This window comes from Aegilops tauschii, chromosome 7 (genome assembly GCF_002575655.3).
Source record: "Aegilops tauschii subsp. strangulata cultivar AL8/78 chromosome 7, Aet v6.0, whole genome shotgun sequence".
Classification (NCBI taxonomy): Eukaryota; Viridiplantae; Streptophyta; class Magnoliopsida; order Poales; family Poaceae; genus Aegilops; species Aegilops tauschii.
Window position 1 is genome coordinate 608445411 of NC_053041.3, and position 21180 is coordinate 608466590.

At 47.3% G+C, this 21180-nt stretch overlaps 1 protein-coding gene across 4 annotated transcripts; it reads left to right on the plus strand.

The window, feature by feature from the left end:
• Nucleotides 1-3309: 3309 nt before the first annotated feature.
• Nucleotides 3310-19304, plus strand: LOC109783976 (cysteine-rich receptor-like protein kinase 44). Of its 4 annotated transcripts, none has more exons than XR_012189832.1 (13): nt 3311-3641; nt 3963-4092; nt 4697-4955; nt 5048-5276; nt 5375-5525; nt 5630-5842; nt 6033-6167; nt 6244-6407; nt 6541-6688; nt 7005-7257; nt 18324-18446; nt 18552-18639; nt 18736-19304. XR_012189832.1 is itself a non-coding variant. In XM_020342585.4 (12 exons), the coding sequence occupies exons 2-12, from the start codon at nt 3976-3978 to the stop codon at nt 18912-18914; spliced, it is 1806 nt and encodes a 601-aa protein (XP_020198174.1). In that variant the 5' UTR covers nt 3310-3641; nt 3963-3975; the 3' UTR covers nt 18915-19304. The 4 variants fall into 4 exon arrangements, 2 of the variants coding, with proteins under 2 accessions (XP_020198174.1, XP_045086985.1); XR_012189833.1 differs by lacking the exon at nt 7005-7257 and adding an exon at nt 14730-14961; XM_020342585.4 differs by lacking the exon at nt 7005-7257 and having other exon boundaries at nt 3310-3641.
• The last annotated feature ends 1876 nt before the right edge of the window (nt 19305-21180 follow it).

Here is a 21180-nt window from a genome sequence, read left to right on the forward strand (position 1 = left end):
ACCATGGTCTATAGGTGCCAACTAGCCAAAACAACTCCCATCTAGTACCACGGTATATAGCGACAAGCTAGCCAGAATAGCTCCTATCCATCATGGTTTATGTAACGTGTTCTTGCAGCCAGACTAAAGAAAGATATGACGAATATATCTTAAGAGCTAGCCAAATGAAAACTATGTATAATAGGTTAGATTTGGGAGGCATTAGGAAAAGATCAGCTTGTGGTCACCATGTTTGCAGTGTTGAAGCTAGTTTGCACTGATACTCAATTGTATCACGGTGCACATGGTGTTCGTCGGAATCTGTGACCACAAAAGGTTAAATGACCGAAGTGCCCTGCTCTAGGGGCACTACAACTTCGATCTCGGGGGGGAACTCAACGAGGGTATGCAGTATGCGCAAATCATCTATACCTATTATTAAAAAGAATAGGTATTCTTGGTTTGGTTTCGTTTTGTTTCTTCCCGTTTTGAATAATTTTACATACGCTATGTTTTAGTTGGAAACCTAGACGTACATGTAAAAGAAACGAAAAACCAAACAAAACGGCCGGCGGTGCTGGGCCGAGTCTGGTTGGCTGAACTGCTGCTCGCTCACGCTCGCTGGAGCGAGCCAGAAAGAATGGGTGCTCACGCTGGAGTCGAACTCGCAACCATGCACAAACACAAAACCTTCGTAACCAACTTATCCAGTTGCCTCCTATGAAATTTCACTGGTTCTTCACTATTTATACATTACTTTTGACCAAGTTATGTAGGCCAGATTCTCAGTGCGTGTGTGAGGCAAAACAGTGTCTACGTGTAGGATCCGTAAAATAACGTCTAAGGGTAGATTCTCAAAAGGAAATCGTGTATGTGTAGAAACTAGCTATTTTGAATTGCCACGTGAAGAAACTTGATATGATGACCTTTTTAGCCTTTTTAGACAGTGATGCCCTTTTTACCTGATCCACCGTACTAATCGATGGCTGAGCCTGCCTAAAAAAACGTGGGCCGAGTCAAACTGGGCAAGCTTTTTTTGAGACGAAGGCTCAAGAAGAGTCCGCTTTGAATTAACAAAGCCATCAACCGGCCAGGATAACAAACTCGAAACCAACACAAGAAAACATAAAAACGACAGGGTGCAGAGGCGCTGGAAAGCAGCTCACAAGCCTCACACACACCAAGCTAAAAAAGATCCTACATGGAGACACGCAGCTCGGAGATGTGTAGGTCCTCAAACGCGTACAACTCGCCAGGGGAGGATAATGTCAGCACAGGAACAACACCTCCGACGGCGAGGAAGGGCATGCCGTCGCCAAATCACCAGCGGCCCCGACATGCCATGTCCTCCCAGCTCCACTGCCAAAGAAGGCCCCTGCCTACTCGGCTGGCTCGAAGGCGCCGAACCATTGACAGTGAAGAAGTTCACCCTAGAACCTGGGAGGAAGGACACCGGCAGGCTGCAACTGGGAAGGAACCGAGCGAACCCGACTAGCCACGGGGTGCTCACCTGGAGCATAGCACCACCAAAACCCATGAACTGGACACCGAAGAGAAAGAGATGCCGGAACGGACGGAGAAGAGCAGTGGCAAGTGACCCAGAAAGGGCACCAGCTACCGCCGCTGCTGCACACCCACTCGCCGAGGAGCCCAACCCACCTAGCTCCCAAAAATGACGCCTTCAGGAAGGACGCGGCGCCAAGGGCGCCGCCGCCGCCCAACAGAGTTGTGGTTTTCACCTAGAAGACTAGAGGGAGAGGGGGACGGCGGATCTGACCTGAACGGCACCTCCAAGGAGGGGAACGGCGCCCTCGAGCGTCGCCGCCGCCAAAACCGGCAAGGCCGGCTTGGGATTTCTCCCGGTTTTCTAATCCCTGCCACCCTTACCCCAAGGACGCAAGATCCGGTGGCTCGCAAGCAGGCCAGATCCAGCCGGGGCGGAGCTCGTCGAACAGGGGAGGCAGAGACGGCCAGATCTAGCGCTGCCGACAGCCACAACAGCCGCAGCACCAAGGCCCCCGTCCTCCGGTTCACCCGCTGTCCACACGGCCAGGATCGCCGGCCCACGCCTGCGCCACCGCCTGCCGCAGGGCCGGTGATGCCTCTCCGACCAGGGCCGCCGCCCCGGAGAACGCGGCCCCCCGCAGAAGATGCAGGGCAGCCAGGGCCCCGCCGCCACCTTCCTCGGCGGTGCCCTGGGCTTGCCCGATGGTGGCCTCAGGCGGCGGCGAGGGAGGAAGGGAGGGAAAAGGGGGGAGGCGGCGGAGCTAGGGTTTGGACCCCCGAGTCGCCCTGGCAGGGGCGACGCGAGGGGAGGGGGGTCTTATCCCTTTACCTTCGAAATGCAATAACTGGGCAAGCTTCGCAAGAGCAAAAATATGATAGATGGTTTCGCTGCCCGGTTAAATAGTACCACCTCGCCTTTTATACTAAATTTTGCAGATTTATATATGTGCCTCAAGAATAAGAACAAAAAAAAAGGATGATGTGTGTGTCTCATTCATCCGGTGGGCATAAAAGGAAAGAGAAATTAATACCTAGGAATTAAATATCCAAAGAGGTGAGGGGTCACGGCATATATTCCTGCAGAACAAATACAAATGACACAAGCGTGTGGACTAATAACGCAATGGAATCATACGAGGTTGGAGGGCACGACACGATAGTGGATTTGGGAGGTGAGATGGGCTAAAACACATTTAGCAAGATTTCTTTACGACTCCGTGCGAATCCCAAAAACTTGCTCCAACTTCCAAATAATGCCTTGGTATGTAGGATTTGAAAATTAGGCCTTTTAAATATCAGAGCAGTTGTACAAATATCATACCAAAAATATTATACGTGATGGTTTTTTATGTACGACTTATAGGCTTTTCTGGCCTGGTTGGGTGACACCATTCAGCTATTGTTAGCCTGCGTTGTTGTGGAGGACACGTTAATTATTTCTTCCGTTATAACGCACGGGCATATGTGCTAGTTAGTTAAAAATGATCTCTGATTGAGCAGTCTCGGAAAATCTCATATAAGGCAGCGGCCTTGTGCTTTCTCCCATGACGTGGGAGACCAGACTGTGACAACTGGTCCGCCCTAGCGGTTTTCGATCCTAACCTCTATGGAAAGATGTATGTACACTTTGCCCCAAAATGAACATGTATATATCAATATTATTAGCACATTAAATTCTGACAAACGCCATATTTGTACGCTTTAGAAAGTTAAGGTGGATGGGAGCTATTTCTTCTGAATTTTTGTCCTTCGTCGACCCAGCAGCGTGCGACGCCTGCCCTTTTGTACCCTCGTTGAGCAATTCCCCATTTCTCTTTCTACCGAGTCCACTCGCGAAACTCTGGTGGATCCCTCCGTCGAAGCGACTCTCTGTTACGATTTACCAGCCACTGCCACCTCCGCCGGCCAGCAGCATGCCCCGACGCCTCCCAGGACCCCAATCCTCAGCCGGCCAGCAGCAGGCGCCGCCATCTCCACAGGGCTCCTCTTTCCTCCCCGGGCACGACAAGAAGGCCCCACTCGCCGGCCTCTTGTAGCTATCAATCTGCTTTTGCTAAAGAGGAAAAAAGCTACCAAGATGCTCACTCTCCTTTATTCCCCTGCATCAACCACTGCCGTCGACTAGCAGCATTCTTCTCGCCCCCGGCCGTTTCCAGGTATGTGCTTTCCCCATTGTATAGCTCTCCTCGAATTCCATCGATCATTTTGTGGAAACTCCATGCATCTTCGACATCATCCGTGTAAATCATCATGGATCTTTGTTGTATGAGCCCGGAAAGTTATTCATCCCAAACTATCTGATTTTATATTGTATTTTGGATCTTATTTGTTCAGTGTATATTTGTCTACTGGTAGATGTCAGCGAGGACTCCTTGATTGCTCTCAATTAAATACTAGCCTTTTCTACCCCAGAGAAAATTACTACCTTTTTCAAGTTGTTATATATAAAAGGTAAAAGTGTTCCTTCTTTCATCCAGGAAAAACAACAGCATGGATTATGCAAGTTCAGAGACAACAGTTATGCCGCTAGATTTATTACGAGAAATTACTAATGATTTCTCCGAGGAGCGTAGGATTGGTAGCGGTTCCTATGGAAAGGTTTACCTGGTAAGTTTAATGATGTACATGGTTTCCTGAACAAAATCATAACTAGGAGATCAGTTTAGCATGCAGAGTTTTGCCACCAATCGCTAACAAAACCATAACTAGGAGTTTCCCAGGCTTCCAGCTGCCTGAGGAGCCAGAAACAACAAAGCAAAGTAGCGGCGAACACAAAGGCTTTACGAACAATTTTTTATAACAGCACATAGGGTTGCAAAAGATATATCTGCATAACCACTTATGAACACCAGTTTCCTCAAGAAGGCTTTCCACTCAGTTTAGATCATCTCCTTCATCTTCAACTCGAGCAGCCCCTGGCAACATTTGATCCTCATTCCTCAGGAGTAACTTGTCAACCACCATTCCCCTTAGCATGATGTTGCAGTGCTTCCTGTTGCAGATGAACAGATCCTGAAAGCAGAGGAAAGCTATATTTATTCTCTACTGATCCTCATTATGTGTAACTCGCATAATTGATCTTGCATTGCTCTTTTAACCATCACATAGCAGTAAATGATTTAGGTCACATTCCAACATAGCATTTTCTGCTTTACCTACGTTGTATATGTAACTATGTACAGAAAAAATAACCATGTGAAATGTTGGATAGGGAGTGCATCAACATGGCAAAAGGATTGCTGTGAAGATACTCTATGACATGCCAGGAATTGATGATGAGCAGTTTCAGAATGAGTTTAACAATCTTACAAGGCTCAGACACCAAAATATTGTGCGATTAGTTGGCTATTGCCACAATATTCAGGAAATACAAGTAGAATACAAAGGTAAATTGGTTCTTGCTGAAAAGACACATAGAGCGCTCTGCTTGGAGTATATGTCTAATGGAAGCCTTGACAAGTATCTTTCTGGTAATGAAGATGTTTTTCTTGTTTTAGTTGGCATATTAATATATCATTTTAAAAATTTAGAGCTCGAGAATTCTCCTAATTTGGTTTTGCAGATGAGTGTGATAGATATGATTGGCAGACAGGCTATGGAATAATTAAGGGGATTTGCCAGGGTTTGAAATACCTCCACAATGAATTAAAACCTCCTATTTATCATTTGGATTTAAAACCAGCCAATGTATTACTGGATGAGAACATGGTTCCCAGAATCGCAGATTTTGGGATGTCAAGGCTCTTCAGAGATGAAAAAACACGAGCTACAAATAGTTCTTTAGGAACAATGTAAGCATTCTTAATGTCAACTGAATTTGAGAAGGTAACTTTATTTTTCATTAAATGTTTAATATTAGTAGCATTTATATATATGATGTGTGATGCAGTGGGTATTTACCGCCGGAATACATTTGCAATAATTTAATCTCAAATAAGTTCGACATATTCAGCTTGGGTGTTGTAATCATAAAGATAATGGCAGGACGTGCGGGCTACTTCAATAGCGCTAACATGTCTTCCCAGGAATTCAGTAATGTTGTAAGAGAACGTGTTATCTTTATCGAGATCATCTGTACGTATTTCATAAGTAATACTTCGGTTATACTAATATATTACCATTTTTCTGTTCTCTGAATCGGTAGGTGCAGTTAATCTGGACAAATAGGCTACTTGAAACATCAAACCTGAGGAAGGCATATTCCGAACAAGTAAAGATATGCATCGAAATAGGTTTAAGTTGTGTGCAGGAGGACCGACACAAAAGGCCAACTATACAGGATATTGTTGATAAACTGAATGCCACGGAAACAGAGTGTACTTATGCATCAAGAAATGACCTGTCGTTGATGTGCCAGGTGCGAATCAAGAGTCTCAAAATATGTAGTGCACCAACGGAACATATTATACTTTAGCCGTAATGTACTTTAGACAAGTTCAACTATAGGGACATGAATTTTCTTAGTTGGATTCAGCCGTAATGTACTTTAGACAAGTTCAACTATAGGGACAAGTCAATTTTCTACCAACAACATGTTCATGTTTCAGATTATAAAGGACGATGATCTTGAAGAGCTCCGAGAACTCAGTTCTATTGATTATAGAATTGTATATCACGGTAAATGGAGAGGCTCTGATGTTGCAATAAAAAGAACCAATCGGCGATGTTCTTCCGACAGACTCGTACAGTTCTCATATTTCAGATTTCTTTGTACTTGCTTATACTTGTCCTTTTACTGATACTCCTGAATATTTGCAGCGGAATGAGTTTTGGAACGAAGTATCTAACCATGCAGGTCTACACCATCCCAATGTTGTGGCCTTTTATGGTATTGTTCTAGATGGACATGGGGGATCCATTGCCACAGTTACAGAATACATGGTTAATGGCTCACTTAGGACGGCTTTGTGGAAGAATTCCAAGTACGTCCGCTATTTAGATGGTTAATGGTTAATGGCTCACTCTAGCATATCTCTTTTAAGTATGCCATTTCTTAATAAAAAGAAATCTGTAATCTTACATGAAGTTCAATGGATTAATTCTCTGCATACACAGGAGCCTTGGCCGACACAAGAGATTAATTATAGCCATGGATGCAGCTTTTGGAATGGAGTACTTGCATCACAAAAACATAGTGCACTTTGACCTCAAAAGTGACAATTTACATGTTAATTTAACGGATCCACGACGCCCAATATGCAAGGTAAGAATCACATTTCTTCTGTTTTATACTATTGTTACCTTGTTCAACTTCATTGCTAGACTACCATTCCGTCTCTTCCGTATCGCATTCTTGACATTCGATATTGGGAAATCCATCATATATTGAATTTCCAAATTAGGCACTAGTGATGATTTTTAGGATCATATCCCCTCATACTTGCAGTTTGTTTCTAAGTTGGAACTTATAGTGCCTGCTGTGATAATCATATGGACATTTAGTTCAGTTGCACGATGATTCCTAATAGAATTGCACTTCCATGATCCACGGTGATTCAGTATAATTTAATCATGTTTAGGAAATCGTTGGATATGTCTGTACATCCTTTTATCTCAAGTCGATGCCATGGATCGCGTTCCAGAAAATTGGTGGCTAGATAAGAGATGCCATGGAGCCTGAGCTCCACAACAACTTCCCGCTAGTACGCGGCGTCCCCATGCACTCCCTTAATCGACATCCATTCCTCCTGTTCTTCCATGGATGACATCCATGCTTTCAAGAAGGGAATCTCGGCGGAGCTGATGGGCTAGGGTAGCCTTGTAAAATAAACAGTAAGCGTTCTACCCTCGTGAGAGGGCCGCATGTGTATTTATTGATATGATGTGGCTTATCCCATAGGCGCATGCAAGTTGAGATTACATTTCCGGAGTACAAGGGATAGAGAGATAAAAAACTTTAAACCATGAGATACTAATCGATCTCTACAACTAACTAGCTCTAACAGAACATATGCGCCCGCCTAGGATATGTTCAAAATAGCCCCTTAATTACAACTTGATCAAGTTGACATTACGTTTGAATTCTTCAAAACATCTTGTGGGCAATGCCTTGGTGAAGCCATCTGCAATATGATCTCTTGAATGAATAAAATGAATATCCAACTGTTTGTTGCAAACACGTTCTCTCACAAAGTGAAAATCTATCTCAATATGTTTTATTCTGGCATGAAAAACTGAATTAGCATAAAAATAAGTAGCACCAAGATTGTCACACCAAAGACAAGCAGCTTGTACTTGTGTTACTCCAAGTTCACTTAGCATAGACTGAAGCCAGATAATTTCTGCAGTGCCATTTGCTAGTGGCTTATATTCAGCCTCTGTATTAGACCTAGAAACATATGCCTGTTTCTTAGCACATATATTAGATTTGGACCAAAGAATATGGCAAAGCTACCTGTGGACCTTCTGTCAAGAAGACTTTCAGCCCAGTCAACATCAACAAATTCACTGAAAAGGGTAGGCCAATGACTGCTGCTGTAAAATCCGTGCCCCCTTTTGTCCTGTTGTATGGTGTGTTTGTTTTGGGTTGGGAATTTGTGACTGCCTTTTCTTTGGGTCAGTCAATACATTAATGGGCTGAGGCCCATTAACTATGTGACCAGGCTACCTTGAGGCCCGTTAACTGTGTGACCAGGCTAGCTCTGTCCAACCCATCTAAAACCCAGCCCTTCACACCCTCCCTTTGTTTTTTTCTTTCTATTTTTATGTTTCTTTCGCTTTTTAGTATTTTTTTCTTATGGGTACTTTTTTATGTTGGTTGAGTGTAAATGTATTCATGCAAATGCTATACAATAAGTGTGTAACTACACTAGAGCGTGAAAATTGCATTATTATATATGTATTCAATTGCATATTACGGAAAGTGCGATTTTCACTAGTTGGAAAAAACCTAGTAGCGGCGTTCCGAAACGTTGTTATCAACGCGGAGGCCCGACGCCGGTAGTATGACACATGTGGTAAGCTGATACTACGGGCGTCGGTCATGAACGCCACTTGTATATGTGTCAATGTGGCGTTGGGGATCAACACCATTAAAATACTAATAATCACTAGCGCACCCTAGTGAACAGACACCGGTAGTACTACTCACGTTTCATTTTGCCGGGACTGACTTTGAGCTGCAGGTCCCTCTCATCAGTAAACCACGACTGTCAGATAAGCGTGTTACACTAATATAGTGAAAATATTAATTAACTAAATCTTAGTTAATAATCTTAGTTAATAATAAACTAGTTGGCATCCATATATTACAAAGATTTGAACAGTACTATTCAAATCACAAAAAAAATATAATCTAATTACAATTAATTCGAGTACCCAATTCCTCACCGTCCGGCCGCCTCTGTCACCGTCGGGCCGCCTACATGTCGTCATCCGAGATGTCGATGACATCCTCATGGCCGTAACCGCAGACGGTGCCTTCTACGACGTCCGATGGAGGAGTAGCCGGAGCGGGAGGCGGCTGGCTCTGCTCCTGCAAGATCTCCTCCCGCTCGCCAGGAGGAAGCGAACTAATATGTCGCTAACCTTAACGAGCGCCGTCTGCCATCCACAATTCCTCCATGGATGGAGGAGCAGGCGGAGCCGGAGCCGGAGGAGGTTGCAGCTCCTGCCGGCACATCTTCTCGTCTTCCCGGAGGGACACGAAGGAGCGGTCGATGGCGAGCTGCTCCTGCGTGAAGTCCTGGTCGGCGCTGATGTGCGCCATGAGGTCCTCATCGGTGCGGTGCGCCTTGTTTTGCGCCTCCATGGCTAGATGCTTTCCCCTACGCCATCTCACCCACCATGTCGATGTCCCACTACCGGATGTCAATATAAGTCCTGGTTGGTGATGGATCCGGCGACTCATCCATCGAGAAGCCAGCGGTGCAAGGAGCGACGGTTTGAGCTAGTGAGGGTTTGTGTGGAGAGGGGGCAGCGGATAAGGGAATATCCTATTTGCCGCTCGTTGCAGCAAAATGTCGAGGCGACGCACAGGGAGATCGATCGAGCGTTCGGGCGTGGGCCGGCCCGTAAAACGTTTCGACGATTCGAGTTATAGGAACCTTCTAGCTTGTTCCCAGCCATTTGTTTTCCGGTTTTGGGAACCTTCTAGAAGCTTAATAACACTTTTTTTTATGTTTTTTTTCGTTTTTCGTTTTCCTTATTCCTGTTTATTTTTTCTTCTCTATCTTTTCCTTTTTTTCCTTTTCCGTTTTTTCAAGTTTTATTTTTAATATTTTTTCGTCTTGCCCGTTTCTTTTATTTTTTTTCCTTTTTCTTCGCCTCTTCATTTTTCATAATTTAAAAAATGTTTAACATGTTTTCAAAATATTCAAATTTTGTAAGCATTTAAAAAATGTTGGTTTTTCAGAAAAAAATTCAAAATTTTAAAAATTGTTCGCGTTTTGAAAAATATGTTAAAAGTTGTTCCTGTTTAGAAAAAAACGTTCATGTATTCAAAAAATGTTCATACTTTCAACGTTGTATCATATTTCAAAAAGATTCTCCATTTTAAAATTTGTTCTTCATTTTTTGTTTCTTTTTTCTCTCTGTTTATCTTTTCTTTTCAATTTCATTTTTCTTTCTCAGATTTATTTTTCTTTTACGAAAAATGTTTGCATTTTACAAATTTTGTTCATTCTTATAGAAAATGTTCGAGTTCTCAAATTTTGTTCATAAAATTCAAAATTTGTTCGCTTCATTTTAGAAAATGTTCGGTAATTCAAAAAATGTTCAACTTTTTTAATTTTGTTCACAATCCAAATGTTATTTGTTTTATAAAATTCCCATTTTTAAAAATGTGTTCGGAAATTCAAAAAAAATGTTCACCTTTTCATAAATTAAAAAATGTATGGAAATTGCAAAAAACAAATGTTCCTGTTTCAACATTTTGTGTGCTAGAACTTCTAAAGTTGTTCACGTTTTTGCAAATTTATTCAAAAGTTAGATCCCTGGCTCACAAATTTTAATTTTAAAAGGAATTTGGCGAACTTGTTTTATTTTTTCGCGGTTGTCTATAGTTCTTTAGTACTCGCGCTGCAATTGTTCCAGAGGTGGTCTGTTGTCGTAGTGGCTTGCGCATCGCGGGCAACATCAGCAGGTCGGGGATTCGATCCCTAGTTGCCCGCCCTATTTGTTTTTGCGATTTTACAATCCGCCAAGGACAGTGAATGGGCCGGGCCAGTTAACCCGTCTCGTGTGCGAAACTGCGCCTCTTTGCCGCAGTAAGCGGCACATAGGAGGTCCCGCGGATAAGACCAATCCACTCCCGGATGGATAATACCCTCTGTCTTTGGGCCGGGCCACGTTAGCAGCGTTGGACCGCCATGCACCGCCAGCAACAACTGATGTGCAGTGGGCCAGTGGCGTTGAGTTCTAACCCAACGTCAGTACTATGTTCTCACAACAAAACATTTTATAGTGTTTACTTTTTCAGATATGATAACGAATTATGCAAAAAATGAATCTTTTAGTGCTCTTATGACCTTTGTGACACACAAGTTTTCACATACGTACATTACATTTAATATTTTGCCTACTCGTCCAAATACACCATGACGTTGAAATTGTTATGTGTTAATGCAAACTTTTGTACTGTTTAACATTATTTACACCACATGATAGTTAAAAAGACATATATGCAAAAATGGGTGACAACACCTGTAATTTGGACGCGGCCAAATTTATGGTTTTTGTGCAAAACAAACTTATTTAATAGGCTTGTTAGTGCCGTCTACGGGGTGTTCAAACGCTTGTGGACTTAGGTCAAAATAGGTGGGCGGCTAGGCGGGTGCCAGTAATAGCATCTCTGGGTGGCGTTTTCTTGTCATCAACGTCGGTAATGATGTTTCTCTTAATTTGTCTGGATGCATTCGGTATGACAAGACGGATGAAGAGGGATTTGTGGAATCGATTGTTTATTGCTTGAGGCTCGTGGACATATATATGAGTACATGATATTTTTGTAGTACAAGACAAGCTAGAATACCTTCTAGTTTATCCTATTTTTCCAATCTGATCATGATACTCAACATCCCCCGTAGTCATAACGGTAACGACGCAGACAGTGAGACTGGAAAATAATCCGAAAGCCGACGGACATACCCCCACAGTTGTAAAGGTCGACGCATCACGAAAGTCGTGGCCGGAGTGGAAACCGACGAGGTTGCTCAAGTAAGGCGGTAGCCCTGTGTGCTGATGTCGAGGTAGCCGATAGCGTAGGGTGGTGGAGCCATGGTCGAGGTAGTCATGCGAGGGACACCGTGGTAGATGTCGAGTCGGGGTGGCCAGTGTTGAGGTGGTTGCCGTTGTAGCAGATGAGGTTTGGGCCGTGCAACTCTCAATGCATTGATCGGGTCCACTAGGCACGTATATATGGTGTACAAGACTGGGGCCACAACCTCAAATATACAAGAAAACTAGGAGGTGTGCCTATGACACAATATACATGCACAATATGTTCAACAACTGTGGACCGGGAAGAAGAGCGGCGGCGGCTAGGATAAGAGCGTGGCGGCGGTGCTCGAAGTAGGCGAGGAAGAATCCGACAGTGTGCCGAAGACAACGCGAAAGGTCCCATTTGCGCGCCTGGGAAGGCGGCGGGGCGCATACCACACAGAAGTTGACACGCGTGGACGGTGAAGTGGACCGCACTCTGGCGCGATATGGCCCGAAGGGGCGACACAGCGACAGCCCACAGGTCGGGGCGACGTGCGGGGAAGACCTCAAGGCGGCGGCAAGGACCGCGTGCCACGCTTAATACGGCATGATGACGCGACACAGCGGCAACGCGAGGGTCGGTGCAGCCACAGAGACAACCTAAAGCGGATGGACTCAGGGCGGCGGTCGACCATGGACCGCGGCACTACGACCTGAAAGGGCGATGCAGCGGCAGTGCACGGGTCGGTGCAGCCGCGGGGAGAACCACGGGACGGCGGCAAGGACCGTGTGCCACCCTCGCTATGGCCCGATGGGGTGATGCAGCGGCAGCGCGAGGGTCCGTGCAGCCATGAGGGCAGCCTAAAGCGAACAGGCTTGAGGTTGTGGTGGACCACGGGCCGCGACACTACGGCGCAAAGGAGCACCACAACGACAGCGCGCGGGTCGTTGTAGCCGCGGAAAAATGATGGGGCGGCGGCGCTGGACGGGCGATACGGCGGCAACCGGTTGGTCGATCGGTGAAGGGGCACGCGTACTTGGTGACGATCTTCACGGAATTCGTTGCAGGCACCCGTGCGGTTGATCAAACCAGACGGCGCGTGCAAGCACACGAACAACCTCCATCCCGTGCTGGACGCTGCATGTATGTATGAGAAGTCAACATGACCAATGCACAAGCACCAACATGTACACCCATGCACTAGACACGGGCATGCGGTGTGGACGGATCGGCCAACGCACATGCTCGAGCAGCAACACACGCCCGTGCAAGAGGGCTGGATGGTCGCGAGCGGCCGTCGGACGAGCGGCCGACGAGACGCGAAGATGTCGATGGTGTAGAGGCGCGTTGTAGACGATGAACGGCCATGGGCGACTCAATCCATTTTAGATTGAAAATCCACAGAAGAAGCACCAATCAAAACGATCAGCGCGAGAGAGAAAACCACGGATCAAGGATTAAAAAAAACTCTTGAGGGCAGCCGATCAACACGAGGACGAACGAACCCTAGATACAGGCGGCGCGGCCCCCGGCAGCGATCATGGAGAGCAACCGTCCTGTGGGCGGCATGGTGCGAAAGCAGCTGTGGCTAGAGTTTGGATCGAGATTAGGCTGATACCATCTTAGAAGGGATGATGAGGGATTGGTGGAATCAATTGTTTATTGCTTGAGCCTCATAGGCATATATATAGGAGTACATGATATTCTTGGGTAAAGATAAGTTAGAATACTTCCTAGTCTATTCTATATTTTCAATCTAGAACAAACATATTTGGTACTTCGCATTCTCCAATAGTGCGTAAATGGTGTATCTACCACTTGGCATTCTCCAAACATATTTGCACGCTCATAAATCACCCGTTCACAGTTCCCCTCTACCCGCATCGATCCGCAGCCGCACCGCCGCCTCCCCTCCGATCCGATCCCCGCCCGCAGGTAGCCACCGCACATGGTAGGTAGCCATGCTGACCCGCGGCCGCGCCGGCAAATACCCCAGCCGTGGATACACGTGGTTCGGGGGTTGGCACGCTATCAACGACGGGGACGACAACAAACCCCGCCCGAGTTTGCTCGAACGGCAGCTGCGCAATGCCGTGCGCGATGGGCGGTTGCCCTACGAAATGCCGCAGCCTGTGTGATGTCGACCCCGGGGCACTGTCACCTTCCGCCGCCCCGTGCAATTCATGGTGGATCTCGGCGACCAAGCGCGGCCGAGGCCGAGCTCGCCACGGCTGTTGCCTCCGATGTGCGCACCGAATTAGGCCCGTCGGGCCCTTGGTCGCCACGGCCGATGCATCAGATGTGAGGTGCGAGCTCGAGCGGTTGGGCGCCATGCTCATCGTGGCCGGTGCGTCGGATGTGTGGCGCGAGCTCGAGCGGCCGGCCGCCGTGCTCGTCGCGCCTGGTGCATCGGATGTGCGGCGCTGGATAGCGCCGCCTGGGCACGCCGTGCTCGCCATGGCGGCTGCATCCGAAGTGCGACACGATGTGTCACTGCCTCCCGTGACGCCGGAGTTCGACTTCTACGCTTACCCTCCAGACGAGTGCGGAGGATTTTGGGCGGCGATCGAAGGCGAGGTTGCCATGGGGACAAGTCACAACAGCGAGTACCCATGGCCTTAGCCTGGGCGCCGGCCGACTGGTGATCGCGTTCGTCGAAGCTTCATGTCGTTTATGCATGCATCGATCGTAGTGGTTTATTAGTTTGCCGCTAGCTTATATGGTTTTTAATATGATCGAGAAGATGTACACCCTATCTCGGTCGTTTCTTCGGTGTACATATATGGGCTGTTTGGATCGTGACTATTTTTGCCATATATTACCACATTATTTTTGCCTCATTTGCCTTGTTTAAGGAAATCTTACTATATTTTTTTGTGTCTATGACATGTAAGGTTTACTACTTATAAAAAAATTCTTGCCTTAGGTATGGCTAGAACCAAACACACGCCTAACTTTGTCAAACTTGTCTAAGGTGAGATGTGGTAAAGTGTAGTAAGATGTAGTTAGGAACCAAACAACCCCTTCGCAGGTGTGCTTCCTCCTATTAATTAATACAGTGAAATGTTCAAATATTTGCTTTCTACACAATCTCATTTTTCAGTTGCGTCGACGGCAATGCCATCGCCTGAGATAGCGCTAGCCGTAGGAGCGTGGGCTTAGGAGCCAAACGCTGCTGTTGTTTCCTTTGCAATTTGTGGTGTCGGTTAAGAAAACCAACGCCCCTGGTACAACGTGATTTAGTGGCGCTGACGAGTAGTCGGACGCCAGCGCTAATTTGACGAAGGGCATGCGTCGGTATTCCAATGCCGCTGATAGAGAATTACTACACGCAGGTCAGTGTTTCTGGAATCGCTGCTAGTTTAACGAAATAGCACCGGCGTCCAGAATCAGTGCGGCGCCGCTGGCTAACTATACTCCTCTAATGATTTCTCTACTAGTGTTCAGTGCAAAGTTGTGTGCACATTTTTTATTTTTTATTTTTTTTCTTCTGAAAGTGCAATACCGATGTCACTATTACATTCTTACTTAGAAACATTCTGGAAACGTTTTTGTAAAAAAAATCACTATTATATACTTGTCCTTGCATATTACGAAAAAACATAATTTATGTGTAAGTTGTTTGCCAATTTTGTCATTATGTTTTTTTACTTTCCTTTTTCTTAAAGGGTATATCAGTGCCGTTAATTCATTCTTTCTTAGAAACATTCATTGTTTCGATTTTTTGTTTAGTTTGAATTTCATTCAGTTTTTTCTTCAAGGGTAATGCATTTTCCAATAATTCATTCTTTCTTTGAAAATTTATTATTTTTATTTTGTTTTAGTTTCTGTTTCATTTTCTTTCTTCTTAAAGGGTAATACCATAACACTAATTCATTCATTCCTAGGGCTTTTCCTTTTTGTAAAAAATCTACTATTATATGGTTATTCTTGCATATTCTACAAAAGCGCAATTTCTGTGGAAATCATGTGCAAATTTTGCCATTATGTCTTTATTTTTAAAGGGTAATATCAATGCCACCAATTTATTCATTCTTAGAACACTTCTTTTTTGTGTGAAAACTCTAATATTATATGCTTATTCTTGAGTATTAATAATATCTTTGTAAATTGTGTGCAAATTTTGTCATTCTATTTTGCTTCATATTTTTCCTTAAAGGGAAAGACCATCTCCACTCGCGCCCCCAACATGCCCCCCAGTGCTCTTTTTTTAGCACCGGCGCCGAAAAATTGGCCCACTCGCGCCTCCAAGGCCTTGTTTATCGCTGGTTTGGGCCAAAATAATAGCCGGTGAACTCGAGCCGAACCCAGGTCCCCGGGGGTCGCCTGGGGGCGCCGGCCGAAGCGAAAAGGCATGTGGGTCCGCTCTATCGGCGAGACAAGGCCCTTTTCCCGCCGATCCCCCCGCTTTCCCCCCTCCGTTTCCCTCCATTCCCCCCTTTTGCCCCTCTTCTCTCGCCATTCTGCTCCATCTCCCCTCCATCCAACCGCCTCGCGCCGCTACCAATGCCGATGCCACCTAGCCGAAGCAGGGGGTGCCGCCGTCCAAACCACCGGGCATGTCGAACGCCAACTGGAAGGCGGGTTCAGCTCCGGGAGTTTGTCGCCACCGACAGGCGGAACAGGCTAAACGCCAAGAAGGCCTGGGACAGCAGGGCAGCAACGGCTGCGGCTGCGGCCGCGGCGGAGCAGGCAGAGGCGTCTCGCGCAGCGGAGCAGGCAGATGCGTCTCGCGCGGGCAGAGGCATCTCGCACGCCCCTGGAGCCAGCAGAGCGTCGAGTCGCCACAACCCTGGGGGTGCTCGCCCTCGCCTGCCTACGCCGACGGCGACGCGCACGGCGGGTTCAACCCCAACATTACCTTTCCGCATGGCCACCCTGCCCAGCGCACACCCTCACCCGCGTTCGCCGGCGTCCAGTACCCCCCGTACACGTACTCACCGCCGGCTTACGCAGCCTCCCCGACACCGCCTCTGCGCTGTAGAAGAAGCGGGCGGCCAGGACTGGCGAGCCGCGCGTCAAGTGGGCGTCCAAAGAAGACGAGTGCCTCACCGAAGCGTGGAAAACCGTCTGCCTCGACCCGATCACCGGCACGAATCAGAGCGCCGACACATACTGGGAGCGCATCAGGTCGGAGTTCGACGAGCGCAAGTTGGTCGCCCCTACTTTGCCACCATCAACATGAAGCGCGGCTCGAAGGCCATGGCGAACCATTGTGCGCTCATCCAGGCGGCGTGCAACAAATGGCATGGTATCGTCGAGGAGGTCGCGGCTCGCCCAGAAAGCGGCGCCGGCATCGAGGGTCAGGTATGCACAGACGTCGGTCTCTCGCTCATTTTTCGCCGTGCGTCGCCAACACTTGTTCCTCGGCGCGGATGGTCTGGATGTTCGCCATGTACCGCCAGGACAGCAGCACCGACCAAGAGTTCAAGTACCTCCACGTCTTCTCCCGGATCGAGAAGTGCGAGAAGTGGGCGGATGTCCGGCGCACCCTCGCCAAGGGCAAGGAGACGTACAAGCCGGACGCGCCGACGCCGGGCGCGACCGATGGGCGCTCGGACGGCAACAAACGGGCCAAGTCGGCGAAGGACGTCGCGCCGGCTACCGCACGGCTGCAAGCATCCATCGAGCAGTGCCTCACCGACGCCAAGACCCACGCCGCCCAGAGGGAAGAGAAAACCGATGCGCGATAGTCTGCGTTGATGACGAACAGCGCCGTCAAGCTCGACCTGCTCTGGACCAACGTCGCCATGAAGAAGAGGAACACTGACCTGGCATTCCTGATGGGGGGGGGGGCGAACATGTCGACGATGGACAAGCAGGTCAAGGCGTGGCACCTGCCGGAGCGTGGCCTCATCCTAAACCAGATGCCGTCGGCGGCCGCGCCAACTCTCTCGCCGGCCCCAACGCCGCCGCCAAGCCCGAGCGATGATGCTTCCACGACGCCTAGCACAGAAGCCGCGCCGACGCCGACCAGCCCGCGCACGCCGACTCCCGCCAGTCCGACACCGGAGGTCGACTCCGCCGTTTGATGCATTGCCTACGCGTCCTTTCTTTTGAACGCCGAACTTTTTATTGATCGCCGAGTTGTGGCATGGTGATCGCCGAACTGATCGCCGGACTTGTGGCGCTGATCGCCGAACTTGCGGCGTTTTTTGAGTAGCGGGAATGGACAAGTTTGAATTTATGACGTCTTGGGGGCGGCACCTGGGGACGTGGCTGGGAACTAGATCTCCCCCAGGGCCAGAAAAGCGCCGGCTGAAGGGCCAAAATAGCGCGCGGGGGGGGGGGGGGGGGGGGGGGGTGCGTTGGGGGGCCGAACGAGTGGAGATGCTCTAATACCAGTGTTACTATTTCATCCTTTTTTAGAAAACTTCATTATTTTGATTTTATTTTAATTTCACTTTCATTTTCTTTCTTCAACTACCATTGCCACTAATTCATTCTTTCCTTCTGAATTTTGGCTTCTGAAAATTTTCATCTATTACTGGATCAGTTACTCAGCATTCATACCAGATTAAGGCTTCCATTTAATTAATATTTTTCATTGCCACATGCAAATGCAACATTGCGTATATATGCAAACTGTCAAGAAACTGGATCGGCCCATGCGAACAAATTAGCTTTCATAGTATCATTTAGGCTAACACCATTTCTTTTTATATCTAATTTGCAGTGATTCTCTTGGATGATGCAGGTTGGTGATCTTGGACTTTCCAAAGTAAAGTGCCAGACGCTCATCTCTTGTGGTGTGAGTGGAATGCTTCCATGGATGGCCCCAGAACTTCTGAATGGGACTACCAGCTTGGTCTCTGAAAAGGTCTGCTAATCCATCTCTGTCTGTATGTATCATATAGATACCTATATCCAGCCAAGTTAGCGTACAACTCGCACATTGGATTACTGTCTGACATGTTTCCCTCAGGTTGACGTCTACTCTTTTGGGATTGTTCTGTGGGAAATCCTCACGGGAGAAGAGCCATATGCAGGTTTACATTACGGTGCTATTCTTGGTGGGTACAAAATCAGCCATCGTGTGAATATGTTATTCCTCCCTGAAATTGTATTTGCATTCAAATTTTGATAGAAGACTGTGGTTTTACTGTCAGGTGGTATTGTGATGAACACTCTGCGGCCGCCGGTGCCTGACTCATGTGACCCAGAGTGGAGATCTCTGATGGAGCAATGCTGGGCGACAGAACCATTACAACGCCCAAGCTTTACCCAGATTGCTGCTAGATTGCGCTCCATGGCTGCAGCCAAGAAGGCGCAGCCCTACGGTAACTGAATGCTGGAGCATCGCCGACAAGTTCTTACATTTAAGAATTCAGTGTTGAAACTACTGAAATATACTCCCTCTGTCCCAAAATAAGTGACTCCGTCCATTTTTGATAGAATGGTAGAATTTTTTGTACAGACACAAAAAATATGTTGGCAAGTACTCCCTTCGTTCCAAATTACTCGTCGCAGGAATGGATGTATTTAGAACTAAAATACATCTAGATACATCCATACCTGCGACAAGTAATTCGGAACGGAGGGAGTAGTAGAGAAGAGCTGAAGAGGAGAATATTGTAAGTCACTTCTAGATCATTGACATGGCCCTGGCCAACACAATAGAGTTGTTCCGAGTAAAACTAAGAGCGAAATAAAGAAAACATGGTTGTATTTGTTGTCAGTGCGTGAGCGTATCCCAAGGGCATATATAGCCCTGCAGAAGAAGAGCTAGCATATAGAGAGAGAGGATCAACAGCAGGTGCATCAACATAAGCAAATGGGGCTAGGCGAGTTAACATCTGTGAGAAGACAAAATGGAGCTATTCATCACTGTGTTAGGGTACAGTTGCCGCTACTGTATCTCCGGAGTGACACAAAACCATAGCAAGGTAGTAGGTACCTTTAGGTAAAACACAACAAATAAAGAAGATTCTTCTTCCGATCCATATTACTTGTCTCTCAAATGGATGTATCTAACACTTAAATACATCTAGATACATCCACTTAAGTGACAAGTAATATGTATTGAAGGGAGTAGCTATTTTAAAATTAATAAATACATCTAGATATATCCCTAGCGGATTACCAGAAGTAGACACATTCCAAAAGGGGTTAATTTGATAAATGCCACTACAAATCTGGCAATTATGATAAATGCCACTGCAATTTTCAAACTTTGAAAAATGCCATTTTATGCCATTTCCAATGGCATTTTTCAAAGTCAGGAGTGGTGTTTGTCAAAGTTTGCACAAATTGCAGTGGCATTTTTTAAAGTTTGGAAATTGCAATGGCATTTTATGAATCGCCATAATTGGAGTGACATCTATCTAATTAACCCTTCCAAAAGACAAGCAATCATCCATCCTAACAGTTGTTCGATTACCCCGCCTGGTCTTCTTTCGGGACACCTGCCTTTCTACATTGCCAGGTAGGCTATCCAGATGCCTCGCCCCCTCGCATGATCATAAGATGGCTAGCATCTGCCACTTCGGGCATGCTCGGGCTTTCCAATGCCCAACTGTTTGGCTACCCTGTCTAGTTCTTTATGGATGCGGTTGGTAGCCCGCATATACCCTAGCCAGGCCAACGCGAGAAGAAAATGGCCCGTTTGGTTACCCGTATTCATCGTTGGGCCTGCATAGCACGAACATTAAAGCACCTCTGGGCTTGTATCCAAAGGAACGCTCAAATCGGCCGTTTTTGTGGAGCCAGACCCGAGCGGTGCAACCCTAGGCACGTGGGCGTGGGCGGTTGCACGCGTGGATGCAGTCTCAAGAAGTCGCGTTGTTTCCCGAAGCGTCATCATAAATTACCCTCACCTCCCTTCATCACCGCTCTCTCTCCTCTCTTCCCCACTCACACAGGCGGCGGCGACCACCGGATCGACAGCATAACGATCCAAGACAACGGCTACCACCAGAGCAACTGGAGACATCCATCGGCTCTGTAGCTTTACTGCTTTCGACTCGGGCTAGATTAGATTTGAGCACGCGATTGGGAGTTAGGGAGGGGATTTTACACATCGGGGGTGGAGGATTGGATTAAAACACTGCCATCGATTGATTCTGCACTAACGCCTTCTAGGGTTCCTAGGTCATTTTTTGATTACATCAGGGGTGGGGATTGGGGGTACAAACTTTCTTGTCTAGCTGCGGCAATCCTGGAGTCGCGTCGAGTAATGGAGGGGGGGGGGGAGGGGGGCGTACCCATCTTCTTTCGTTCCTCATCGTCTTCGTCATCATTATCTTTGCCAAGAACAATGGGTCTTGCACGGTCGCTTGCCGCCGGCGCCCTGGCCACCATCTGCACCTCGTTGTTGTCGTCCTTCGGCGACCCGAACGTCCTATCCGGTATGCCGCGGCACGCTGGTCTTGAGGCGCCTTGTACTGCATGTACTTGACCCATCTGACCTTTGTCTAGCGTCACCGGAGTCTGCGTGATTCATGGCCCAACGCAGGATGTCCACTGATGTTGCGCCCTTGGCTGGGTCCAGAATGAGTGTCTTCAACTCGTCCGGCGTAGCCTTCTTCATCAAAGCTCGGCCTCCTTGTGCATGT

Bases quoted from the DNA above. Each gene is read 5' to 3' on its own strand.
- LOC109783976 (XM_020342585.4), top strand. From the start codon at position 3,976: ATGGATTATGCAAGTTCAGAGACAACAGTTATGCCGCTAGATTTATTA. The intron at 6,168-6,243 runs GTACAGTTCTCA...GAATATTTGCAG, and splicing joins GATGTTCTTCCGACAGACTC to CGGAATGAGTTTTGGAACGA. The intron at 6,408-6,540 runs GTACGTCCGCTA...CTGCATACACAG, and splicing joins GCTTTGTGGAAGAATTCCAA to GAGCCTTGGCCGACACAAGA.